Below are 25781 nucleotides of genomic sequence, written 5' to 3'. Positions count from 1 at the left end.
ATAAATAAGCGCAATATTGGATTCTGCTAACAAAAAAAATGACATGATTTAAAACCCTGTTCTTACCCTTGTCCCAGTTCCGGAACTTTGTGATATTGCTGCTATTTCTGACCGCACCTGAAAAGTTAATTAAAATGAACACACAAAACTCGATCAACTTTGTTCAAGGGGTCAGGAGTTCACATACAGTAGTTCTCTAAACTGCTGTGCAGGATTTTGCATCTGGTAAGCAAATCCAAATGGAATATGCAGATTTTTTTTCATTTTTTAAATTTTTTTTTACTATTTTCAGCAGTGATACAGAATGTAGAAGGAAGTGGAATGTTTTGAGGCTTGTAATGTGACAGACAAAATAGCATCTTTGTTCATTTGAAATGTCGGAGAAAATCTGCACAGGTGTTGTCGGAATTCTGTGGGCACAGATCCTATGTGGGCCTGCTGATAAGCCCTCAGACTCATAGATATTTCACTTTTCCGCAAGAACCACTGACATTACATCAACAGATACATTTTCTTTTTAAATGCAGTGCAATTTTCAGTCTGAATGTCAGCTTAGTCTGTGCAAGCTTTTACTCAAGATTTAAAATGAAGATATTATCTCTAGATCTCAGTAAAGTCAAAATAGTTGCTGTTATAATGTCCTTAAGTGTGATCTGCTTAATACTCTCTGGAGATTCTCTTTTTGTTTTATATTCAACCCAAGTTAAACCAGGTAACTCCTGTTGAGATCAAACAATAACCACAATAAATTACAGATAAGATATGCAGTAACATGTAGAAATATTACAACACCATGCACAGCCACTGCAATCAATGTCTCATGGTCTCATTGTCATCACATGTGAGAAATCGAATAAACTCCAATCAAGACTATAGGAGAGTTTAACTCACTGCCTAGTTGGGGTTGCTACACCTCGGCGAGGGCAGTGCAGTCACAAGTACCATCCGAATCATTCACTCTTTTGCCCTTTAAAATCAGGCAGAGAGACCAATTTTATTTCATTTTTTTTAAAGGCTATGCCAACTGAGGGGAGCAGAGCACATAAAAGTTAGTTTTTTCCAGCTCAGTCTGTGCAATGGGAATAGCCAGGACTAGATCTTGAGATGTCAGACAACATCTACAGCCAGATCTCTGCTCAATCAAGGTGCAAATGTATGATGGAAGTTTCCCCAGTATGGCTTTACAAATGAACAAATATCAGTGACCAGCCCTGGAATAAAGTGCACAGTAATGAGTGAGGGCTTTTCAATTTGTAACAAATCTCACTGCACTATGCTATGCAATATCTAAAATACAGATGCATTTATGTACAACAAATCACCACAATCCAGAACTGGTAAAAACATAGCAGAGACTATTCTTCTTCTGGCCTTAATGGTGAAAACTTGTTTCTGAAATAAAACCCTAACTTCAGCCTCAGCCTTTTAGGAGGATGATCAACCTGAGGTTTAAAAGAAAGGGAGTTATCCAGCCAAATACTGACATATTTGTAAGAGCAGACTACTTCTAACTTCTTTTCCCGTGCAGTAAGAACATCAAGAGTGTTTCCAGGCTTCTTTCTAGCTTTTGAGAAATACATGATCATAGTTTTATCAGCATTTAAAGCCAGTCTGCAGTTTGGCCACAGCCTCCATAATGGGAGACCCAGCACAATAAATGACTGTACCATCCACATAAAAATGAAGGCTGGCAGTATCCACATTTTGACATAAACTATTAATATAGATTGAAAATAGCAATGGGCCCAAGACAGAACCCTGGGGTACACCCTTACAAGTATTTAGCCAGTTAGAGGTGAGCTCATCAAATTCATTACTTTATGTCTACTTTTCAGCAGGAAATTGATATAATTAACATCAGCAACGCAATATCAGAAAAATGAAAAATGTGGATTCTAGCTGTGAGTGGATTCTATACTTTTATTAAGTCAGCAGTTGATTAAACTTTTGAATATAGAGACATACATACCTTTTTGTCCAACAGCGTTCCAAACACCAAAATGAAGAATCCCTTCAAAGACAGACAAACAGAGTAGCATCAGTTAGGAGAGCTTCATTGAGTACATTTACAAAATTGAAGTTTTTACCCTTATTTAACAAAAGACAATATTCCTACTAAGCTGTTTACATAGCTAATGAAAAAGAGTGTTCCACTACTACTCCCATTTACTTACAACTGTGCGTACTCAAATTACCATGCTCTAATATGTTGTTTATTGTGTCAAAATATGAAAAAGTAGAACGGCTAGAGCCACTTGTTATTTAACTTCTCTGCATTAAAACCAGACTTTTTCAGTTTCTTTCTAGTGGCAGATTTGCTGGACTGTATGAGCTCAGCATCCCTTTCTTCTTAACCACCTTTGTTAAAAGACTGTAGTTGCAATATTGGCGCATATCCAAAAACCTGCTGATATCCTAATCTCTCACAATGTTTAAAAGCTGATGTGTTTCTCCTCCAGATCAGAAATGTGGGCTTTTCTTTTGGGCATTCATCTATACACCAGCCTTGCAAACTGTTGGTGAGTTGGTTTTGTACAACATATCCATGACAATGCTCAGACAGACAAGAGGCCGTGTGAAGCAAACTATAGTTAAAACCCCAAGAGGTGCACATTCTGAATGTGCTGTATACATGTCAAGATAATGTAATAAAACACCTGAATAATATCAGAATACCCCACTTCTTATATGAAAAATGTTAAATTCAGAAGAAGGCCTGATTAAGAATATTAAAATGGAATATGCTGTTTACATGACCTGCATCAAATTCAGAATATTGTCATATTTGGAATATAGTGGAACATCAGTGTGCATGTAAACATAGCCAGTAACAAAAGGTAAAGTCAGTATTCAAATCCATAGAATAATTTTACCGCAGTATACAGTGATATAGTAATCAGTATTATTAACTACCCTTTTACCTGCAGTGAATTGAAGAATGCAAATGAACCATGGATTCCTTTGTTGTGTGGGTTGGTCATAGTTCCGACTCCCAGACTCCAAGTTAACCCAAAAATTGGTGTAAGGACAGCCAAACTCCTGATAATGACCACCAGAACGTTCCTCTCAGCTGCTTGTGCAGCGTCTCCCACAGCCCTTCTCCTCAACATTTTGTAAATCACCACACATAGTATTATAAGGTTTATCGCCACTATTAACAGTGCAGGGATCACAAAGGCCAGTAGAGCTTTGGAATCGTTGAAGTTGAGCCAGCAACTCAACTGGGTTGGAGTTTCACGGATGTACTCTTTGTTGGGTGCAGTTACAGCTATAGTTATAATTGCAATGATGAGGGGTGCCCCGTAGCCGAGAGAGAAACCAATTGCCAACATAGAATTTTTGGACAACCCTTCGAAGACACTGACTGTGCGGTAGAGCAGCAGTAGAGCTGAGGCAAACATCCAGAAGAAGAGGGCTAGGTAGAACAAATGGATGAAAAATGTGGCCGCACTGCATGCTGATCGGTCTTTCTTCTCTGCTTCTGAAATGGCTGCTCCAATAATAAACCAAATGTTTGCAATCAGGAGAGACACAGCGATGTTAACGATGGAAACATGGCGTAAGTAAGAGGTGTTGTTCTTTCTTATTTTCCTCCATATGACAGCTTCAATTATGAGGCATATAACCAAGGAAGCCATGGATATTCCAACTCCAATGTAGGTAATAAATTCCAACACAGGGTCATTTGGACTGAAGGGTGACATGAGCATAGAGAACGAGGTCAGGTGGTTGCAGTTGCAGGTGACAGTATTGTTGTCGTCTACCAGCTCGCAGCCCTCGTCGTCCCATCCCCCGAGACCATCAAAGAGGCTGAAGTTCCAAAAAACACACTGAGGTTTCTTCAAAGTGTCGTTTAAAATATCAAAAGTGAATGAAACATTATTGACAGTTCCATCAGAGTAAACAAGTACAACTCTCCCATTGATGAAGTTAGAGGTTGAATTGTTTTCATCTCTTGCAGGGAGTACATTTTCCATTGATGCAAATGTTATCACAGTGATGGACTTATTTTCTCCATCAGACTCTGGTATGTCTGTCTCCACGGCTGAATCCAAGATTTCAATATCAGCATTAAAAGTGTCTGTGAATGTGGTTTTGTTTAAGAGAATAAAAGGTGTGTCAATATTAAAGGAGTCATTGGTAAGGGCCTTTGTTATGTCCTCAACAGACTGCAATAATGTTGAGCTGACGCTTCTGGCTGTGGGGCTGCTTTTTTCCGAGATGTTTCTGGTGTCATTGGCGTTTAGAAAGTTCCATGAGTCCCTTGATTCATTTGAGGTGAGGATACCTACAGTTAAAAGGACATCCTATATTGAAGGGAAAGAAGATATTAGATCATGTGAAAGATAGTGTATATTGTTTAAGACAGGTGTAAATCTTAGCAGACTGTAGCCCTGTTTCCACCAAACACTTTCGGTATGGTACCTTTGGAACCTAAAGTAACCCTTCAGACATGGTACCTAGACCCTAGGTCTGTTTAGGGTTTTCACTGCAAACAGTACTCTTAAATGTGGATGAGGTTGTTGCCACTCACTGCTCCGTCCGGCACTCACTGTATTTTCTCTGAACCTCTGACACACAGGGAAGTCTGCACCTCGTTCAACAAAAGAACAGGCTTGACCAAGAGTCTCTCTCGATGGGTAGTGTTGGGCTTTTACTCAAAAAATGTGATATATTACTCATTACTCTTTTCAAAGGTAATAATATTACCTTAGTAATTACTACCTGCCCAAAGTAATTCATTACACTACTCATTATGTTACATTTCCGTTACACCCTATTAAACTAGTAATTGCGTACTTCCACAAAATTCAGATGTGTGCCTCTGTGTGAATATCCAAATGCGGGTTTATTTTATTTTATTTTATTTTATTTTATTTTATTTTATTTTATTTATTTTATTTTATCTTATTTTTACCTGGAGGTCTTTAATTTTCCTAAGGCTCTGCCTGAAAGATGGAGAGTCACTCATGGAGCAACCTTTTCATCCTCAACATATCCAACCACCAGTTACATTACTTCTTTCTAGCTGCAGCTGCCCACAATTAAAATCCAGTTTTGGTTGTTTAGCCAATGTAGGGCTACAGCCAATGTCCACGAATGAGAAGGGGCACACCTTTGGTGGAGTGGATTTCCTGGAGCTTCACATTGTTGCTCTGTTATTCATAGTAGGTGTTTCAGACCAGAGGTTTGAGGTTGTGTATTTCACAGTGGAAAGAGTTTTTGACTACCCTCAGCAGCAGTGTTTTTATCATCTTTCCTCCCAACAAAATCAAAGTAATGTAAATATGTCGAGCCTCTAAGGTAAGTGTTTTCATCTTCCAAACTGGCTTGATGCTTTCTGACATGCCTGTGCAGCATGGCAATCACAAAAATGAGTCCACTGATGTGTTTCCGTTCAGTAGTGGGGTAATAACAAAAGTATAGTTGTGACGTGTTGGTTGGCTTTGGTGTGACTGTAAAATTATTTCTGAAATTACATTAGTAATTAGTTACGCTACTCATTACTTGAAAAAGTAATATTATTACTGTAATGTGTTACTATAAATGCATTACTGGTCAAACACTGTCGATGGGATATTCAAAAATAGTGGGTTTGTGCATTCAGTCCCTCTCAAACACAGGGGTATAGTGTTCCTATAGCCCACAGGAATGATGCTCTGTAGCGCTTTTTTCTCCAAGTGAGGATTAGAATATATATGCAGTTCACATAATCTGGTCGGAATTAATATATCTTTTTAAACTCTTAAAGATCCACTAATCACTAAAAGTGTATGTCATTGCATACGTCAGCATTGAGCAATCAGAGCTTAACCGCCTGCAGCTTGTTCAGAATGCAGCAGCCTGTCTCCTAACTGGGACAAAGAAACACAAGCACATAACTCCGGTGCTCTCTTCACTTCACCTCTATTTGGTCTTTTACCTTTGTTATATTTCACTGTATAAATGTTTTTTGTGTGTTGTTGTTGTTGTTCTTGCTTATTTAACTGTAAAGCACTTTGGTTGGCCGTTGGCTGTTTTAAAGGTGCTATATAAATAAAGCTGACATTGACATTGACATTAAAGAGAGACAATAAAAACTAATGTATGGTCAAAGTTGTCATGTTGAAATATCAGGTGTGTTGATGAATTCACTTCATCAACTCATGAGTAACTTTAAAAGTTTCACCTTAAAAGTTGCCAGCAGACAGCCCAGTTAAATATGTTATTTCTGAGTCTACAGCTGCTGCAAGAAGCAGCAAAACATCCTTTCATTTTCTGGTTATAGTTTACTCACATATGTAAGACCTGCCACTGTATGAAAAGAGATTACATAATCGGCCCTGAGCAAGACTGACTGTCCGCTCTTGACCAATCAACAGACAGCAGCATAGACACCCCAACAGAGGGATGACCAAAAATGGTGCATGGTAGAGAACAGTTCCATTGGTACCATCCACAACTTTTGACAGTGGAAAGCGAAAAAATTGCGAACACAACTGAACTGCACTGAGCTGAACTGGACTGCTTGGTGGAAACGGGCTTAAATCACATACCTCCATTAAAGTTTCATTTATTGGGATAGCAAGTGACGCGTTGGCTACATTGTTGAGTATATCAACAATGGCACTGATGTCTAAAGGAGATGCAACCACTTCGTCGGTGAAATTGACAGTGACATTGCTGAGTTGGTCCAAGAATACTGGTAAGGAATTGTTATTCAAGAACTGTGAGATTTAAAACAAACAGACAAAACAAAAGTGTTAGTATCACACACAATCTCAAACATCAAATTAAAGTTACTCTGTGTTTTGTGTTTGGATTTCATTGACAACTGGGAGTAGTACTGATCTGGTGCAGTGTGACACAGTAGCCCCTTTTAGATAGGAATTGTGCAAATTTGCAGGAAAGCCCAATCAGTCTTCTTTCAGCATTGGCAGTATAAAAGCAAAATCGGGGAGTGCAGCAAAATGTGGCCTACCTACTTTTGTTTATACAGAATGCGCCTTTTTCGGGGCAATGGGGGCGTAAGCAAGTAACAAAACGTGTAGCTCAGTGTGTGATGTAAACAGTAACGTGGGAGGGAAGCCTTATTCTGCTATATCTTTCTGACATCATACGGGTTACTTCAGATAATACACACACCAAATACATGACCAACAAATTCATTATTAAACTAAACTATCTTGCGGTATGATGAAGTAGTTAAATCCATTCATAAATTCATCTGAACTTTTTCATGCACTACAAGATAGTTTAGTTTAAGCTCCACCATTGAGAGATTTTAAGTAAATCTAAGTACACTTTGAAGATGATACTACTATATTTACAGAGGCCCCATGCCTGAGTTTGCTCAGTGCCCCCACATCACTAAATCTGCCCATGTCGATTACATCATTTGGTTTTAGAAACAACTGGAGAAGTAGGTCACCTGAGACTGCTCAAGCAGCTCCTGAACCTGTCGTAGGATGCAGTTTTTTTGCTTATTCCCCCATGTACGATTTTGCAAACATTTGGCTGTGACGTTCCCCTCCTTGTTTTCCTCCCCTTCTTCTTCTTCACAGGGAATTGTAGCTGTATCACCTCTATTACCAACACCAAATGTTTCATCGTCACAGTGAAAACCTAGAAACAGAGAAAAAGGTTTTGCTCTCAGTACTTACATACTAATTAAATAAGAATGATTTTGACCTGAATGCTCTGTAATGTCTGGATCAATACTTACTTGTGTTTGTGGATAACTGCAGTGTTATAGTTTTTGTAAACCTTTCATGGTTTTTCACTTGACAGGTGAACGTCTTTTCCGGATTGACGCAGTCAGAGGCCGACATTATAAACGGATGCCTGATTTCTCTGCCTGTTTCTAAACATACAAAAAAAGCACTCAGGTTGCAAAGACTAGCAACATTCACAAGTAGAATATAATTTATATGTATACACATAATATCAAATCATTGTCTGTGAACTACATTTATACGTAGAATTTTCTCCAACAGCTGATTTCCTTTTTGGTGCTTGTGTTTCAGGTTTACCTGTATTGGACAATCCTTTAAACTCAACCTCATAAGGGCTGTTGACAGAACACTGCAGGAGCTGTTCCTTTCCAGCCTTACATTGAACTGTTTTTGAGACTGGTTTCACTTCGATCAGGGGTGGGTTGAATGTATTTCTGAGTTCATGTGTCTGTCTGAAAGTTGAGTTGTCTCTTCTTTTCAGCGTACATTCATAACGTCCTGAAATTAAAGGTGATCATCAATTAATGTCAAATCAATGGGAAGCCAGTGTTGCCACACCAATATTAATATACAGAAACCACCATCAAATTACAAGTATGGCAATAACCTAAATCAGATATGCAGAGATAGAGATTTTGATATAGATATTTTTGATATAGAACAGACATTTTGTGCTGTAAGCTTTGATTTAGAAGAATTGAATGGTGGATACCTTTATCCAACTGAAATTAAACAGCACAGCTCACATATCTGCATTGTTAGTCACATGTCTTGTGTTCTCTTTTGGGGGTTAAAAAACAGGAGAAAATTCTATTTTATAATTTTAATATTCATGATTGCATCCTCTATTTTGGCATGGATCAATCAGAATATTGAGCCTGTTCCCAGTCTTCATTTATTCATTCATTCATTCATTAAATGCTATATTGTTAGGTATGGGCATGGGTAAAAATAAACTACACATGAGTGGGCAGAGGATGAGAACAAAAATCTATTTTTTATTTTTGTGAATAAATAAAATGAAAAAGAACTGCAGTAGATGTGTAATGTTTTAACATCTAAATCACTATTATCAAGCCACAGTTCCCTTTATTTTGAAAGTCAATAACACATGTCGAACCTTTGACCCCATCGTCACATTTGTCAACCACTGACTTCAGCAATGAAACTTTGCAGCTTGAGGATGAGGTGGCAGCCTACATAGAGTTCAGGACACCCAAGGAGGATCCTTTTGAGGCTTTATGGTGGTGGAAGGAGCATGCTAAAATGTTTCCTAACCTTGCAGTGACTGCAAAAAATGTTTTCACCATCCCGACATTGAGTGCAGCTTAATGTGTGTAATGTCAAATCACAGGTGCAGTTATTAAGATTTGCAGGTGGGTGCGGCTTTGACTTAGACATAATGACGGGTAACGGGTTGGCTCTTGTGCTGAGCTTTACGGGTATGGGCCGGTGTGGGTTTTCAAAAATTGACCCCTGTAGGACTGTGCCCTCTTGCTGTGAGGTGATATTGCTAACCATTGCGCCACTGTGCCACTGTTCTCATCCTAAAGTTGTCAAACACTGCCACTTTGTCAAGGATTTTTGCAAACACTGATGCCAAAAGCCAGCTTTCACAGTGGTATGATACACCGCTGGGCTGCATCAGTTTGTAACGTGGCTGAATGAAACCCTTAGCTGCTGGTTGGCTGGACGGCACCAGTCATAGCAGTATGTTACGCAGAAGGGCAGAATCAGTTGATTATGTGACTGGACAGCACCTGCTGTGGTGGTATGTTATGTCTCTGGACAGCATCAGTTGCTGGTAGCACAACCGAGAACAAGATGCTTCAGGTTTGTCCTTGTGGCTGGCAGAAAGTAACATCAATAAAAGACCTCAGAACTCATCAAGGAAAGAAGATGTGTGTGGAAAAGAAAGGGTAGAGTAGCCGCATTGATCAGTATTTCCTAAGAAGTCAGTCGGGCCAGTCGGATGAAGTCCAGCAACAGGTTGAAAACCACAGTTTGCAGGATATCAGTAACACTGTCACTGAGGAGGAGGAGGAGGAGGAGGAGGAGGAGGGGGTAGTAAGAGGGGAAGCAGGTGACACTGAGATTAACAGGCCAGTCAGAGAGAGAACCATGGAGCAAAAGGTTAGAGTTAGATGGCCTAGGGCAAATGACAGTAAAGAATGGGAGATAGTTAATAGAGATTTGTCAGTAATCTTAAACAGAGCTTAGAGGAAATGCAAAAGAAAAGTTGGGAGATATAATTTACTCATATGGTGCAGCGAGATTTGGGGTGCATGAGAGAAAGAGGGGTGAGAGATTACAGTCAGGTAAGTCTAGGCGGCAAAGAGAAATAGAGAAGTTAGTTAAGGAAAGGAGACAGTTAAGAAAGCAGTGGAAAAAGGCTACAGAAGAAGAAAGGGATGGAATTAAGGTGTTGCAAGAGGAGTTGAGAAGCAGGCTAGCAGCTCGTAGAATATAAGGACAGCTTTTTTTCAGGGACCCTTTTTAAGTTTGTTAAAGGATTGTTGTGCCAGGAAAAGGGAGGACAGCTTAAAGCAGCATGGCTAGAGGTTGAGGAATATTTGAGAAATACATATTCAGATTTAGAGAAGAATAGGGTAGTAAGACGGATAGAGATTGATGTCAGGCCACCTTGGTGGAAGGAAGCTCAGGTTGTGGTCAGGTGTGCAAAGGCTTCTTCAGCTCCAGGGCCTAATGGAGTCCCCTACCAGATTTATAAAAGTGCACCTGATATCCTTAAATTTTTGTGTAAACAGCTAAGAATTGTTTGGGAAAAACAAATTATCCCAAGAGCATGGTGTAGGGGGGTGTCCTCATTCCTAAGGCGAAGGAGTCTGTGGACCTTAGCCAGTTCCGGATGATTTCTCTCTTGAATGTAGACGGGAAGATTTTTTTTGCAGAGATTAGCTAGCTACTTAGAAAGGAATAGCTTGATAGATACTATGGTGCAGAAGGCAGGAATACCAGGTTTTTCAGGGTGTTTAGAGCATACCAGCATGATCTGGCACCAGATTCAGGCAGTGAAGATTAACAAAAGGGACCTACATGTAATATTTTTAGATCTTGCAAATGCGTTTGGTTCAGTAACACATAGCCTAATTTGAAGTGTGTTTGACTACTTCAAAATGCCACAGGTAGTTGTTAACTTAGTGAAAGCATATTTGCAGGATATTAGGTTGTGTCTAAGTATGGCAGGTTTCACAACAGGTTGGCAGAGGCTAGAAATAGGTATTATGGCAGGGTGTGCAATTCCACCATTAGCATTTACTATGGCGATGGAAGTAATCATCAGGGCTTCCAAGTGGGTGGTAGGTGGGAAGAGATGGCAGAACGGTGTGCATCTTCCACCAGTAAGGGCTTACATGGATGACATGACACTGGTGACCACAACAATGCCATGTACATAGAGGCTACTAGAGAAGGTAAATAAGAACCTCAAGTGGGCCAGCATGAAGATCAAGCCTAGTAAGTCTAGAAGCATCTCAATACGTAGAGGGAAGTTAAGTGATAGGAAGTTTGTCATAGATGATGTGGAAATAAAGAGCTTAGGTAGGTGGTACAATGTGGAGTTGAATGATGAGGAACAGGTGGTGAAATTTAGAAAAGATGTGGCTGAAGGATTAGATAGAATAGATAAATCATTCATAGCAAGATCAGCTGTCTCGCTCCTGGGGGAACTCGGAGTGCGGGGACAGAGTTTGAGGAAGACAGTGAAGGAAATGTCAGATGAAGCAGGTAGATCTAGTCAGTGGATTTGGATGGGGAGAAATAATGTCAGTTGGGGGCCAGCAGGGGGACCTACTAAGCAAGGTACATAACTCCTTGAGCCAAACCATTATGTTTTTTCTAAACCTAACCACCTGCTTTTGTTGATATCTCGTCGATGGCTGCAGTGTGTCTTGGAAGCAGACACAGTAGTATACTATACCATAATATGTAGACTCTAAAGTCCACAGACAAAGCAGCAATATGTCACAACATCGGTTGAGAATGTGTTGGAATACCTCTAGTTCTCCATCTATGTAAATGGAGAACTTGCTTCCAGACAGTCAATCTAATCCCCTCATTTTAAACACCATTTGCATAAAGCAGTATTGTCAGTGTTCTATGGGCATAGTCTGCCAGATAGATAGATAGATAGATAGATAGATAGATTCATTGCAGCTGGCTTTCTGAAGTCAGTTTGATGTGTGGGCATAAAGATTTTGGGGGATTTATTGGCATCTAGCAGTAAGAACTGCAGATTGCAACCCGCTGAAACTCCTCCCAATTAGAATTCCCTCAGTGTTTATTGTTCAGGAGGTTTATCCAGGAGCTGAATGATCCACAGAGATCTCCTCCTCTCCAAAACAAACTGATTTAAGTCAAAACACTAAAAACAGGTTCACATTACAAATTAGTGTTTCTTCAATGCTGTTTGGCATGTTGGAGGTGGCCATTTCGGCCAGCGCCTGCTAATGTGTGCTCTCTTTTTTTGCCTCTGATAACTTAAGATCGAGACATTCAGGAAGTTTTTATTTTAAGACGAATTATCCCCAGAGGTCTCTTCCTAAATGAAGCAAGTAATTTCATTGATTCATTCATTTTCCATATTGCTTATTGTTAAGGGTCCTGTGGGGGCTGGAGCCTATCACACCTGCCATTGGGCAAGAATAGGGTTCACCCTGGACAGGCCGATCGACTTATAAAGGGCTGACACACCTATAGGCAATTTAGAGTCACTAGTTAACCTTGCCGTAAAGCAACAGTGCTAATTACTGCACCACCGTGTTGCCACCAGGTTATTTAAACCCATAAAACACTGAATAATGCAGTTTCACATTTAAAAAAAAATCAGTAAAATCAGTGTTTTTCTGATGCTCTTATCAACAGTGGCTGTTTATTACAGAGGCCAATGCGAAAACTCAAATGTTCCTGTCTGGAGCTATTGTTTGGTTGGTCCATTCTGAGCTACTGTAGAAACATAACAATGTAAAAGTAAAAGTAAAACTTTATTTATATAGCACCTTTTTTAACGCAGGTTACAAAGTGCTTTACATTGACATTGGGACACAAAGAAAAGAGGGCCCCAAGACCATAAAAGACACATTCAAGAACACATACAGACAACACACACATATACGAGCACAGCGAGCATGCAGTCATCATCCAGAGTACACACTTGAATTGATAAGATGTTATGAGTAAGCCATCCTGAAAAAGTAGGTTTCTAGGTGTTTTTTGAACCAATCAACAGACTCAGCTGATCTAATGGAAGTGGGGAGGTTGTTCCAGAGACTGGGTGCCAGGGCAGCAAAAGCACAGTCACCTTTGGTTTTTAGTTTGGCACGTGGTATGGCCAACAAGTGACCGCTCGGTGGTATATGGGCTGAGTAACTCGGAGATATAGGTGGGAGCTAAACCGTGTAAGGCCTTATAGGTGATTAAAAGAATCTTGAAATGAATCCTGAGCTTAACTGGCAGCCCATGCAGTGATGCTAAAACAGGAGTGATGTGGGATCTACGGCCAGTCCTAGTTAATAGCCTCGCTGCTGCATTTTGTACAAGCTGGAGACGTGACAGGTCAGCTTGGCTAAGGCAGGTGAAAAGGGAGTTGCAATAATCAAGACGGGAAAAAATGAAGGCATGAATGATATGTTCCAAGTCAGAGGCTGACAATAACGGTCTGATTTTTGCAATGTTTCTGAGTTGAAAAAAGCAGGATTGAACCATTTTATTGACATGTTGTTGAAGTTTCAATTTTGGGTCAAATATAACGGCAAGATTCCTAGCGTTAATTTTGACATAGGGGGCAAGTGGGCCAATATGCTGAAAGATGCCTTGAGCAGTATTTTCAGGGCCAAAAAATGAGAATCTCAGTTGTATCAGAATTTAGCTGAAGAAAGTTAACAGACATCCAGTCCTTTATCGCAGCTAAACAGTTGTGGAGAGTGTTCAGGTTGCTAAGATCATCTGGCTTTACTGAAAAATATAGCTGAGTATCATCGGCATAACAATGATAGGATATACAACCAAAACGACTAATTATCTGGCCCAAGGGAAGCATATACAATGAGAAAAGAATGGGACCAAGGACTGAGCCCTGGGGCACCCCATATAACAGTGGAGTGGGCGAGGACACATAGTTACCGATGGAGACAGAAAAACATCTATTTGACAAATATGACCTGAACTATTGTAGGGCTTTCCCTGAGATACCAACATATGTATTCAGTCGGCTGATGAGGATGGAGTGATCAATGGTGTCAAAAGCAGTGCTCAAGTCCAGTAAGACCAAGATGGAGAGTTCCCCTTCATCAGCCTGCATAAGGATGTCATTCATGACTCGTAACAGAGCAGTTTCAGTACTGTGGTTTTGACGAAAACCAGATTGAAATTTATCAAACATATTATTTCCTTCAACAACTTGGAGAAGCTGCTAAGCAACCAGTTTTTCCAGTATTTTGGAAATGAAAGGTAATTTTGAGATGGGTCTGAAATTGTTCAAAACGGTTGGATCAAGGCCGGGTTTTTTTTAGGAGTGGCTGGACACTGGCTGTCTTAAACTGATCAGGGACAGAACCAGAGGTGAGGGACATGTTTATAATAGTGAGTACAGCAGGGCCAATGACAGGAAGGACCTCTAAAAAGAATTTGGGGGGTAAGATATCCAGATTGCAGGAAGAGAGGTGCAGATGAGAAACTGTCTCTATAAGGTTTTGCATGGTAATGGGGGTAAAATGTGTTAGTAAATTTGGAACTCTACCAGGTGGATCAAAGGTGGTGGATGGGAGCACAATGGTGGATCTAATTCTATTGATCTTGTTGACAAAAAATGATAAATGCAATTCACATTCTTCAATTGAGGTGGCAGAGATAGTAGCGGGAGCAGGTTGAACAAGCTGATTGATTGTGCGAAACAAAGCTTGGGGATTATATTTATTAGCGGTAATTAAGTCTGAGAAATAAACTGATCTTGCGTCCTTGATTTTTTGATTGAGTAAAGTTAAAAGTTCTTTCATGTACTGTAAGTGAACATTGAGTTTTGTCTTTTTCCATCTGCGCTCAGCCCTCCTGCATTCTTGCTTACAGCTATGGATATCATCATTTATCCATGGTGATGATCTGGTGGCTGCTACTGACCTGGTTGTAAAAGGTGCGATGGCATCCAATGCAAAGGAACACAGATTATTGAAATTATTGACCAGATCATTAATGTTAGAGGGTTGGATATGGTCATTATATAAATCAGAAAAAATAGATGAGAAATTTGAGGCAGACTGGTTATTAAAAATGTGAGAACATATTGTTCGCATCTGACTTGGAGCAGTTGCCTGGGTGTAGGAGTCAAATAGAATACATTTGTGATTGGAGACAAGATCAATCAGTGAGAGGGAGTTAATAGTCAGGCCAAGAGTAAAAACAAGGTCAAGGGTGTGGCCTCGGTCATGTGTTGGACCAGAAACATGCTGCACCAGATTGAATGAATCAGTAATGTTTAGGAATTCAGTAGCAAAATGGTTGGATGTATCATCAACATGGATATTAAAATCCCCTACAAGAATAATTCTATCATGATTGAGAACAACTGATGATAGAAATTCAGAGAACTCTGTCAAAAAGCTGTTGTTTGGTTTGGGGGGATGGTAGATTGAGATACAGCAGATAGGGTTTTGACAGTTGATTATGAACATCAGCATCTCGAAACTCTGAAAATTGTCAGCAGTGATATGTTTACAATTAAAAAGGTTGCTGTAGGTGACCACAAGGCCACCACCACGGCCACTGGACCTCGGGGAGTTAAAATAACTGTATTCGGGAGGGCAGAGTTCAATTAGATGGCAGCAGTCCCCAGTCTTTAGCCATGTTTCTGTCAGAATCAGAAAATCCAAATTATGCGATGTGATCAAATCATTCAGGATAAAGGTTTTGTTTGACAGAGACCTAGCACTGAATAGAGCAAACTTAGCTGGAGTGATGGATTGCACAGACTGCTTATGATTGTAGGTAATATGGATCAAGTTATAACTGTTAGCTCTAGTTGTGTGAGCTGGGAGATATTTCTTGGGCCTAAAGTTTGTGATGACGGGAATCAGTGAGACCGGGTCAGTAGATGGGCTACTGTTAGGTGTTCAAAATGCAGGCAAGCATTTAATATTCCTGTTCAGAATAGCTCTCTCCAGGATTTACACAGTATGTAGTATTTACAGTCACACGATTCTCACACTTAAGCGCACCGATTTTAATATGATGGAAGCATGTGATAATAGGCTGACTAGGGAGGTGAAAAGGTGAAGGAGGTGCTAAAGGAGGCCAGCAGGGGGGGTACTGCTGGCTACAGTAGCAACAGATAAAACACGAGAGGGATGCTCTGAGGAGGGGGTGTGGTGAGTAAACAGTCAGTCACGTGGAGATGACTGAACAGCGTGCTGTATGTTAGCGGCTAGCATTCGTGAGCCCAGTAAGTTTGGGTGGATGCCGTCTCTCTGGAAAAGAGACTGGCGGTTCCAGAACAGGTTGAAATTATCAATGAATTCTACATTTTGCACTCTGCGTGCGGACAACAACCACGTTTGAAGACTGAACAGTGCAACATGGTGATCTTTGTAGACAAGGACCTGCTGCCTATGTACTGTAGATATAAACGGCTAATTCTAAGATAACGGTAACACAACAGTTCTTATTATCTGGTGATTATATGTTTGCAGTTTTTTGATTATTTCAATTAGAGTTTATGTTGAACTGCATGCAGAGTTTTCATTTCCAAACTGACACTGAACTGCACAGGGACTTGCCCCCGGCAGCAATCAGCGCAACGAGCCACAGGTGGTGGCGAGCGCAGGTGACATTCCTTTTTAAGCAGCAAGAAAGCAGCGTGGAAAAAGAGAAAGAAGGCAGAGGACCTCAGCGAAGGGCCGGACGGTGAGAGGAGACCGCCACCACCACAGGAGAACCACCGCACGCCTGAAGCGCAGCCTGTGTCCGTTTGGCCTTGCAACTCCAGCTTGGGTGAATAGCGGGACGCTGTTCCCCAGGCAAAACGTGAGTGTTGTTTTGTTTGCACGTGTTGAGCGGCGGACACAGAGAAGGCCGGCTGCAGGGCCAGGCAGGTGTGGATCGGAGGAATATTGGTGCTGGTGTGTTGGCGGGACCGGAGGGTGGACAGCAGACAAAGGGAAGTCATCGGCTGCAGTTGAGGGGAAGCACGATGCACCCCTCTTGCAGCTAAGTACCCTTTCTGCCTATTTTAAACCATTTCAATCAGGATTTCCCTTCTTTAGTTGTTGAACAATTTTAGTTGACTAGCCTACTTATCCCGGGATTTTCTCTCTCTTATGTGTCTCCAACCGACGAGTGACTAATTGCCTGTCGCCACCTTCAGGTCTGGGGTCTGCCACCTTCGGGTTAGAGTGGGACCAGTACACAGGACGGTTGGACTGCTGGGAGAGACTTTCAGCTGGGGTTTTATTTTACTTTTTCACTTTTTTATAATAAATCTTGTATTTAACTTTTATTTGGATTTGTATTTTTTTTTAACTCTGTTCAACCCTGATTGTAAATAAAAACCTGTGTTGCCTTTTTAAAATTAGAGGCTCTTTTAACCTAGGTGGCATTGTCGATTTTATAACTTTTTATCTAAATTTAAAGCTCCTTCAACCTCGCCACAAGTACACACATCTGAAGGGAGTAGAGCTGCTGCTCCAAATTGAAAGGGGTCAGCTGAGGTGGTTCGGGCATCTAATCAGGAATTCCCCTGTGCGACTCCCGTTAGAGTGGTTCCACACACCACTACCACTGGTGGGAGGCTCCAGGGCAGACCTAGGACTTGCTGGAGGGATTATAAATCTCATCTGACCTGGGAACGCTTTGGGATCCCCCAGGAGGAGCTAGAAAGCGTTGCTGGGGAGAGGGATGTCTGGAATAGTTTGTTCAGCCTGCTGCCCCCCGTGACCCGTCTTCAGATAAGCGGTTAAAAATGGATGGATATACATTGAAGACAACATATTTACCAACATACTCCCTATAGGAGTCTGAATTTGAATATATGGTTACATAACAGACAATTATTTAGTGAATACTTGGGTATGTGTTGCGCATTACTCAGAATGGAATGTTGACAAGCATGCATATTGAGGCTTAGTCAGCAGGAGAAAAAGCATTTCTTTCTATACTAATTGTTACCACTTTAGGTAAATGAAGCCATGCCAGCTATTTACCTTAATTTAGCCGTGTGAGTAAAATCATGTCTACATTCTTAGGTTTTGGTCAGATTAACTATAACCAGTCAAATGTTTTTGGCATCTTTGGGTCAGGCTAAAGAATGGACACAGTCCAAGTGTTGGTTTTACATTGTACTACAAATATTGTTCTCAAGTTAATCAGAGTTCTGTATTTACACAGGTCAGAGCACAAGGAGAAAAGTCCTAGATGGCACTTGCATTTAAGTCATTAATTGACTGCACCATATTGGATCTATTTCTTACCTTTGTCCGTACTGAAAAATTTTGACACAGTTAAGACTGATGCTCCACTGTCTTTTGAAAATTTGTGTAGCTCATCCGTTGGTATTTCTATGCTGTTGAGTCTCCACTTTGCTTCCCACTCGGTACCAAAATTAAGATTCTCTGGTGGTGGGCCACATCTCACAGTTACTGGTTTACGAAAAACTACTGGATCTGGGTTAAACCTTAAGGACTCCTGGCCTTAAGGAAAACAGAAACACAAGTCAGAAAATTTGTTTGGCATATCAGACATTCCTGATATGACAATACTTACTGTATGAGACAATTATAAAGATCAAAGCAAACTGTGAATCAAAATATTTCAAAAATGTTTACAACTGTCTTACTGATAAATCGCACTGGGTATTTTTTTGACAGCTCTCTAAATACCCCTGCTTTTACGGCTGGAATTTCCAATTCTTGAAAAGAAGTTGCTGTTACAGTATAGTCACAGATGGTGCTTCCACTCCTGTAATGCAGAATTGAATCCCAATTATATTCAAATCACAAGCAGGTGAAATGTCATCTTTATAGGACCATATTATCTCTGCTCTGGCAACCGCCATTAACCAGTCCATCCAGAATTTCACAGGCTGTTTGTATGCCTCTGGGCCAGTGATAGCTGTGGCTGGACGTATTATATTTTCAGGTTGTCCTTCAGTCTGTTTGTCCTTCCATTTGTACGCATGCACATCCGCATCTATGTATGTCTGTCCGTCTGTCTGTCTGTCCATCTCTCCATCTCTCCCATCCTTGTGAAGATGATATCTCAAAAATGGCTCAAGGGAGTTTCTTCAAATTTGGCACAAATGTCTACTTGGACTCAAGGATAAAGTGATTAGTTTTGGTGGTCAACTTCAAGGTCACTGTGACCTTGTCTTTCTCATTCTCATGAACATGATAACTTAAGAACAGCCACAGGGAATTTCTTTAAATTTGGCACAAACATGCACTAGGACTCACTGATGAACTGATTAGATTTTGTTGTTCAAAGGTCAAGGTCATTGTGACCTTGTCTGTTTCATTTTTGTAAATGCGATATCTCAAGGTCACTGAAAGGGAATTTCTTAAAATTTGCCTATGCACTATGCTAATATAGTATCCTATGACCCTGAAAACAACCAAACTGTAAATAGAAAAAAAAAATTCATTTAAGATGGTGGGTAACATTAAAAAAATTAACTTACCGGAACTGATTTATCTTCACTGTTTTAAAAGTTGAGATGAACTCCTGGCTTTTATTTCTAATCTGTTTAAGACAGTGACACAGCCTACTTGTTATCAGTTCTACAATTGAATCAGGATCAAATGTCACACATTCATTACATCAACATTGTGACAAACCTGTATGAAAGCGACATAAGAAACAATGAGACTTACAGCGTTTAAAGTGTTGCGGTAGAGGCTGTGGTTAGGGTCATTGAATGAATCATCGAAAGATATGTCCATGGTAAATGAGAGCCTTCTCTCTGCACAGAAACAGTTGGTTGTTATCACAGAGTAGCTTTTTCAGGAGATACATGTCTTTCAATTCTCTTCATTTTATGTGTCATACCCTCTGTTGCTGTTGTTGTTGTGAATATTGGCGTTGTTGTTGTTGTGAATATTGGCGTTGTTGTTGTTGTGAATATTGGCGTTGTTGTTGTTGTGATCACTGGCGTTGTTGTTGTTGTGATCACTGGCGTTGTTGTTGTGGTTGTTGTGATCACTGGCGTTGTTGTCGTTGTTGTAGTTGTATTCACTGTAGAAAAAGAATAAAAATTTTCAGTACTGTATAAATGCTATTTTAGATCAATTAATACTTTTAAAATTTTCCACTGAGGGTCTTCAGCTACTACAGACTCTCAGACTGTTGAATTTTATCCATGCAAAACAAAGCAACATATGTTGCCATATGGGGTTGGACATTGAGCAACATCTGTCAAGCAAAATTGGAGATTAATTAACACACCACATCTTTCTGCATAGAGAGAACATTATATCTTCAATTATAATCAACATCAAATCACTTTAAAAGTGGCCTTATGTTAACCTAAACCATGTTTACATAAACATGTCAGGTAGCCTATAGTCCATTATTACCTTTTTGCAGATACCATTGCTTTTATTTGAACAGCTAAACTAGCACTGCTTACCTCTGACTGGTTCACAGAACTCTCCATCTGAAGGAAGTCCATTGATGCAGCTACAGGTCGGACTGGTGACATTAGTGCACGCACCGTAGATGTCACATTTGTCACGTGACCAAGCAAACTGCTCCTCACACTCACACTGCAGTCCTCCAGTGGAGTTGGGAGAGCACCCTTTAAAAAGACAGAACAGTATACAAATCAGACACTGTCTGCTAAGAAAGCATTAAATCGGCCACACAAATGACAAAAGAAAACAAATAAACAACAAAGGTTCTTACATGTGGTGAAGTTTAAATCTATTATTGTCAAAGATTGACTGATTATGTAGGGCAATGGGAAATTTCTTAATAGATGAGTGAAATTTGATGGCACACTGGAGACTGGGATGCGCAAGTCCAGGACTAAATCAATGTCCACCGGATCTGTAGAGGAGAAAAGAAGAAAATCCATCACATAAGTCTGTTACTATTATACACACCAATATTCACACACTTTTCATTGTGTGCAATCATCATGACATGAATTATGTTGATCTAAGTGTGCACTGTTTATCAAACATTTCAGCACATCTTGTTGCTTGAATTGGGGCGGCACGTTGGTGTGGTGGTTAGCACTCTTGCCTCACAGCAAGAGGGTTGCTGGTTCGATCCCGGGCGTGGGAGCCCTTCTGTGCAGAGTTTGCATGTTCTCCCCGTGTCAGTGTGGGTTTTCTCCGGGCACTCCGGCTTCCTCCCACAGTCCAAAGACATGCAGGGGACTAGGTTAATTGATAACTCTAAATTGTCCGTAGGTGTGAATGGTTGTCTGTCTCTATGTGTCAGCCCTGCGATAGTCTGGCGCCCTGTCCAGGATGTACCCTGCCTCTCGCCCAATGTCAGCTGGGATAACCTCCAGCCCCCCCGCGACCCTCATGAGGATGAAGTGGTTAGAAGATGAATGAATGAATGTTGCTTGAATTGAGACTTTACATGTCAATGCAAGATGCAGTGAAAGATCTGTAATGGTACAACAGATAATCCAAGAGTGATGCAGTTATCTTGATTTACAGTGCCAGTGCCAATCCTCAGAAACACACAAACACACAGACCTTAAGTCTCTACATTGCATGTGTTATACCATTTGTTGGTGTTGGTGATGGTGATGGTGTTGGTGTTGGTGTTGGTGTTGGTGATGGTGATGGTGTTGGTGATGGTGTTGGTGATGTTGTCTCTGTAAAAATGAAGAATAAAGACAGCATGCACTTTTAGTAACATTATAATTCTTTCTATTTTAAACATCTGTATTTTGGGGACATGAAGCAGAACAGTGGTCATCTTTCAAATAACAATTTTCATTATGTCCAGTCCTCAGTGATGACTGGACATAAGTATTTATGTTGTCTCTTGTCTTGAGAGCTTACTTACTCTTTGTAAGCTGTATGAGCTCACAACCTCACATTTTGGAATATGTGAACCATGGAATATTCAAGAAGCTGCTTTTGTACACACATTTGTTCTCAACTATATACCTGCAAATGTCTTCCATAGAAACCTGATAGAGGCAATATTTAACACTACAACTTGCACTATCCATGCAAAACAAAGCAACAAAAGTTTCCATACCAGGAGTCGGGGTTGGACATTGAGCGACCTCTGTGGATCAAAATTGGAGATAAAATTAACACACCACATTGTTTTGTGTGAGGAAAACATCATACATTCAATAATTATCAACATTAGATTGCTTTAGAAGTGAAGTTTAACTACATAGATGCTGCTAGGTCTAGAGTTGGTTGTTTGAGTGCAGACAATACAAAAGCAGTGGAGAAGTAAAGAATGCATGCAACAGATTAGCTCATGACAACAAATGTTGTTTGAACAGACAGTTTTACTCTTAAAATACAAATATTTACAACGTAGAAAAGATAAACTAATCCTTTTTTGGTATCAAACCTATTGATGCAAGGATGAATCTTCAAAATGAAAATGTAGTATCGAGAGTCTCGGTATTGTGATATTGATCCGTTGCTGCCCCCACCCTCTGGAATTCCCTCCCAAAACTCATTCGTGACTGCACTGACCTCCCATCATTCAAATCACTACTCAAAACTCACCTGTTCCGTTCTGCTTTTAATGTTTAGCTATTTTTATTCATTTACTTATTTATTTGTTTTTTCACTCCCATTGCTATTCCTCTTTGTCTTGATGTCTTTGCTGAAAATTGTTTTTTTGATGTGTTTGAACCATCTCTGTAAAGTGACTTTGAGAACTTTGAAAAGCGCTTTCTAAATAAAATGTGTAATTATTATTATTATTATTGATCTGCCCACCCTTAACGCTTGGTCAGTGCCCCTGAACTTTAAACCATGATGCACTCGGTATCCTCCTGTGTCAGGTTTGGACGTCCAGGGACAGCATGTCAATTTATGCTTTTTACATGCATTGTATAGTTTAAAAACAAACTTCCCCTCACAAAGGAAATGGACAGTTTCTGCCCATTAAATGCATGCACTCTGTTCTGAAAAAAAAAAAAAAAAACTTAGAACATATGTAAAAAATCAAACAAAAAACAATCTGTTTTTAGGTTTACTATCTTGAGTTAAGGCACGTGATTAGGTTTCGAGAAAAACAGCATGGTGTAACTTAAAATAAGTATGTTTCTTACTAATATAAGATGAGATTTATTTTGTTTCAGTGTTGTTCTGAATGTTGTTTTGTTTTGGGTATTAGTTGAATATTTCATGATTTAGTTAATGGCTCATTATTTGATAAATACATTATTTACATTTGTTGGAATGAGGAACTATATACAGTACAGGCCAAAAGTTTGGACACACCTTCTCATTCAATGCGTTTTCTTTGTTTTCATGACTATTTACATTGTAGATTCTCACTGAAGGCATCAAAACTATGAATGAACACATGTGGAGTTATGTACTTAACAAAAAAAGGTGAAATAACTGAAAACATGTTTTATATTCTAGTTTCTTCAAAATAGCCACCCTTTGCTCTGATTACTGCTTTGCACACTCTTGGCATTCTCTCCATGAGCTTCAAGAGGTAGTCACCTGAAATGGTTTTCCAACAGTCTTGAAGGAGTTCCCAGAGGTGTTTAGCACTTGTTGGCCCCTTTGCCTTCACTCTGCGGTCCAGCTCACCCCAAACAATCTCGATTGGGTTCAGGTCCGGTGACTGTGGAGGCCAGGTCATCTGCCGCAGCACTCCATCACTCTCCTTCTTGGTCAAATAGCCCTTACACAGCCTGGAGGTGTGTTTGGGGTCATTGTCCTGTTGAAAAATAAATGATCGTCCAACTAAACGCAAAGCGGATGGGATGGCATGTCGCTGCAGGATGCTGTGGTAGCCATGCTGGTTCAGTGTGCCTCCAATTTTGAATAAATCCCCAACAGTGTCACCAGCAAAACACCCCCACACCATCACACCTCCTCCTCCATGCTTCACAGTGGGAACCAGGCATGTGGAATCCATCCGTTCACCTTTTCTGCGTCTCACAAAGACACGGCGGTTGGAACCAAAGATCTCAAATTTGGACTCATCAGACCAAAGCACAGATTTCCACTGGTCTAATGTCCATTCCTTGTGTTTCTTGGCCCAAACAAATCTCTTCTGCTTGTTGCCTCTCCTTAGCAGTGGTTTCCTAGCAGCTATTTGACCATGAAGGCCTGAAGACCAGATGAATGCCACACAGAGTTCTAGCAGCAGACCCATCTCTAGAACAAGTCTGCTGCTAGAACTCTGTGTGGCATTCATCTGGTCTCTGATCTGAGCTGCTGTTAACTTGCGATTTCTGAGGCTGGTGACTCGGATGAACTTATCCTCAGAAGCAGAGGTGACTCTTGGTCTTCCTTTCCTGGGTCGGTCCTCATGTGTGCCAGTTTGGTTGTAGCGCTTGATGGTTTTTGCGACTCCACTTGGGGACACATTTAAAGTTTTTGCAATTTTCCGGACTGACTGACCTTCATTTCTTAAAGTAATGATGGCCACTGGTTTTTCTTTAGTTAGCTGATTGGTTCTTGCCATAATATGAATTTTAACAGTTGTCCAATAGGGCTGTCGGCTGTGTATTAACCTGACTTCTGCACAACACAACTGATGGTCCCAACCCCATTGATAAAGCAAGAAATTCCACTAATTAACCCTGATAAGGCACACCTGTGAAGTGGAAACCATTTCAGGTGACTACCTCTTGAAGCTCATGGAGAGAATGCCAAGAGTGTGCAAAGCAGTAATCAGAGCAAAGGGTGGCTATTTTGAAGAAACTAGAATATAAAACCTGTTTTCAGTTATTTCACCTTTTTTTGTTAAGTACATAACTCCACATGTGTTCATTCATAGTTTTGATGCCTTCAGTGAGAATCTACAATGTAAATAGTCATGAAAATAAAGAAAACGCAGTGAATGAGAAGGTGTGTCCAAACTTTTGGCCTGTACTGTATATACGTATAAGCTGCTTTGTAGTGTTTGTTTACATTGGGCGGAGTGATATGTGTCAATGAATAGTCAGTTGTCCTACTTTTCTAAACGGACATGAAAAGTATTCACATGTTTTCCTCAGAAGAAGTTGTAGCTGTGCTGTTATTACCCACGCTACCCTATCTACAGTATTATACAATTAATGCTAACTCAACACCAGCATTACACTAACATTAAGTAACATCACAGCATACATCACCAGTACAATATGCTACAAATACGAGCACACTACACTGTTAAAATTACTCAACCAAATTCTGGCTTCACATGTGAAACAAACAGCAGTCTCCAAAGTGAAAGTCCAGTGTTTGTTTAGCCCACCAGCCTCCCCTCTCACCTGCCCTATGTGCACTTTCTTGCTCTTACAGCCCGTTCTCATTCTGAAGTTGTCAAGTACCTTCACTCTGTCAGTGATTTTGATGTCAGATACTGATGCCAAAAGCCACTTTGCGGTGGTATGATATGCAGCTGGGTGGCTGGACTGCACCTGTTGTGTGTGTATGATACACCGCTGGACAGCGTCTGGTTGAAACGCTGCTGTTGACAATGTAAGTCCCTACAGGGCAGGCGGGAGGGGTGGTGGATGGGTCAAACAAAGCCCAGACTTTCACCTGGAAGCCCTGTGTTTGCTTCCCGTGTGAATGTAGTGCCAAACCATGATGCTTTATTCTAAACCTAACCATGTGTTTTTGTTTATGGCTGGTTATGGCATTTCAGAACTTCAACAGCAGATGGCAGATGTAGGAGGATACCTAGCATTTAATATGTAGACATGAAAGTCCAGTGACAAAGTGGCAATATGTGACGACATGTGATGAGAGCGTGTGATGAGAACGTGATGTCTCGTTATAATGAATGATGGTCAGATGAAGCCTCATGAAGCATTTTCTTTATTTTCTGAGCCTACTAGATGGTTTAAAGAGAGAGGCTCAAAGAATGGCAATTCAGTGTGCTTTCAACCTTTTGTTG

General features: G+C 40.5%; 1 protein-coding gene across 2 annotated transcripts in view; it reads right to left on the bottom strand.

Annotated features, from left to right (window-relative positions):
* Positions 1-25781, bottom strand: part of adgrf7 (adhesion G protein-coupled receptor F7) — a 41645-nt gene that overhangs the window by 2958 nt on the left and 12906 nt on the right. Inside the window, exons 8-23 of one of the 2 annotated variants that reach the window (XM_078174104.1) lie at positions 21942-21971; positions 21457-21549; positions 20619-20762; positions 20344-20511; positions 19764-19949; positions 19589-19677; positions 19396-19457; positions 18556-18677; positions 18191-18409; positions 8013-8213; positions 7706-7843; positions 7412-7605; positions 6537-6707; positions 2922-4307; positions 1970-2011; positions 67-117 (exon numbers count right to left, since the gene is read on the bottom strand). In XM_078174104.1, coding sequence (XP_078030230.1) covers positions 67-117; positions 1970-2011; positions 2922-4307; positions 6537-6707; positions 7412-7605; positions 7706-7843; positions 8013-8213; positions 18191-18409; positions 18556-18677; positions 19396-19457; positions 19589-19677; positions 19764-19949; positions 20344-20511; positions 20619-20762; positions 21457-21549; positions 21942-21971 — 3296 coding nt within the window. The remainder of the gene's footprint in view (positions 1-66; positions 118-1969; positions 2012-2921; positions 4308-6536; positions 6708-7411; positions 7606-7705; positions 7844-8012; positions 8214-18190; positions 18410-18555; positions 18678-19395; positions 19458-19588; positions 19678-19763; positions 19950-20343; positions 20512-20618; positions 20763-21456; positions 21550-21941; positions 21972-25781) is intronic. The other variant, XM_033648234.2, reaches the window with a different exon arrangement.

Source organism: Epinephelus lanceolatus, chromosome 13, assembly GCF_041903045.1.
Source record: "Epinephelus lanceolatus isolate andai-2023 chromosome 13, ASM4190304v1, whole genome shotgun sequence".
NCBI classification, from domain to species: Eukaryota; Metazoa; Chordata; class Actinopteri; order Perciformes; family Serranidae; genus Epinephelus; species Epinephelus lanceolatus.
The sequence above is the reverse complement of the archived record's forward strand: the minus strand, read 5'-3'. Positions and strand labels throughout refer to the sequence as shown.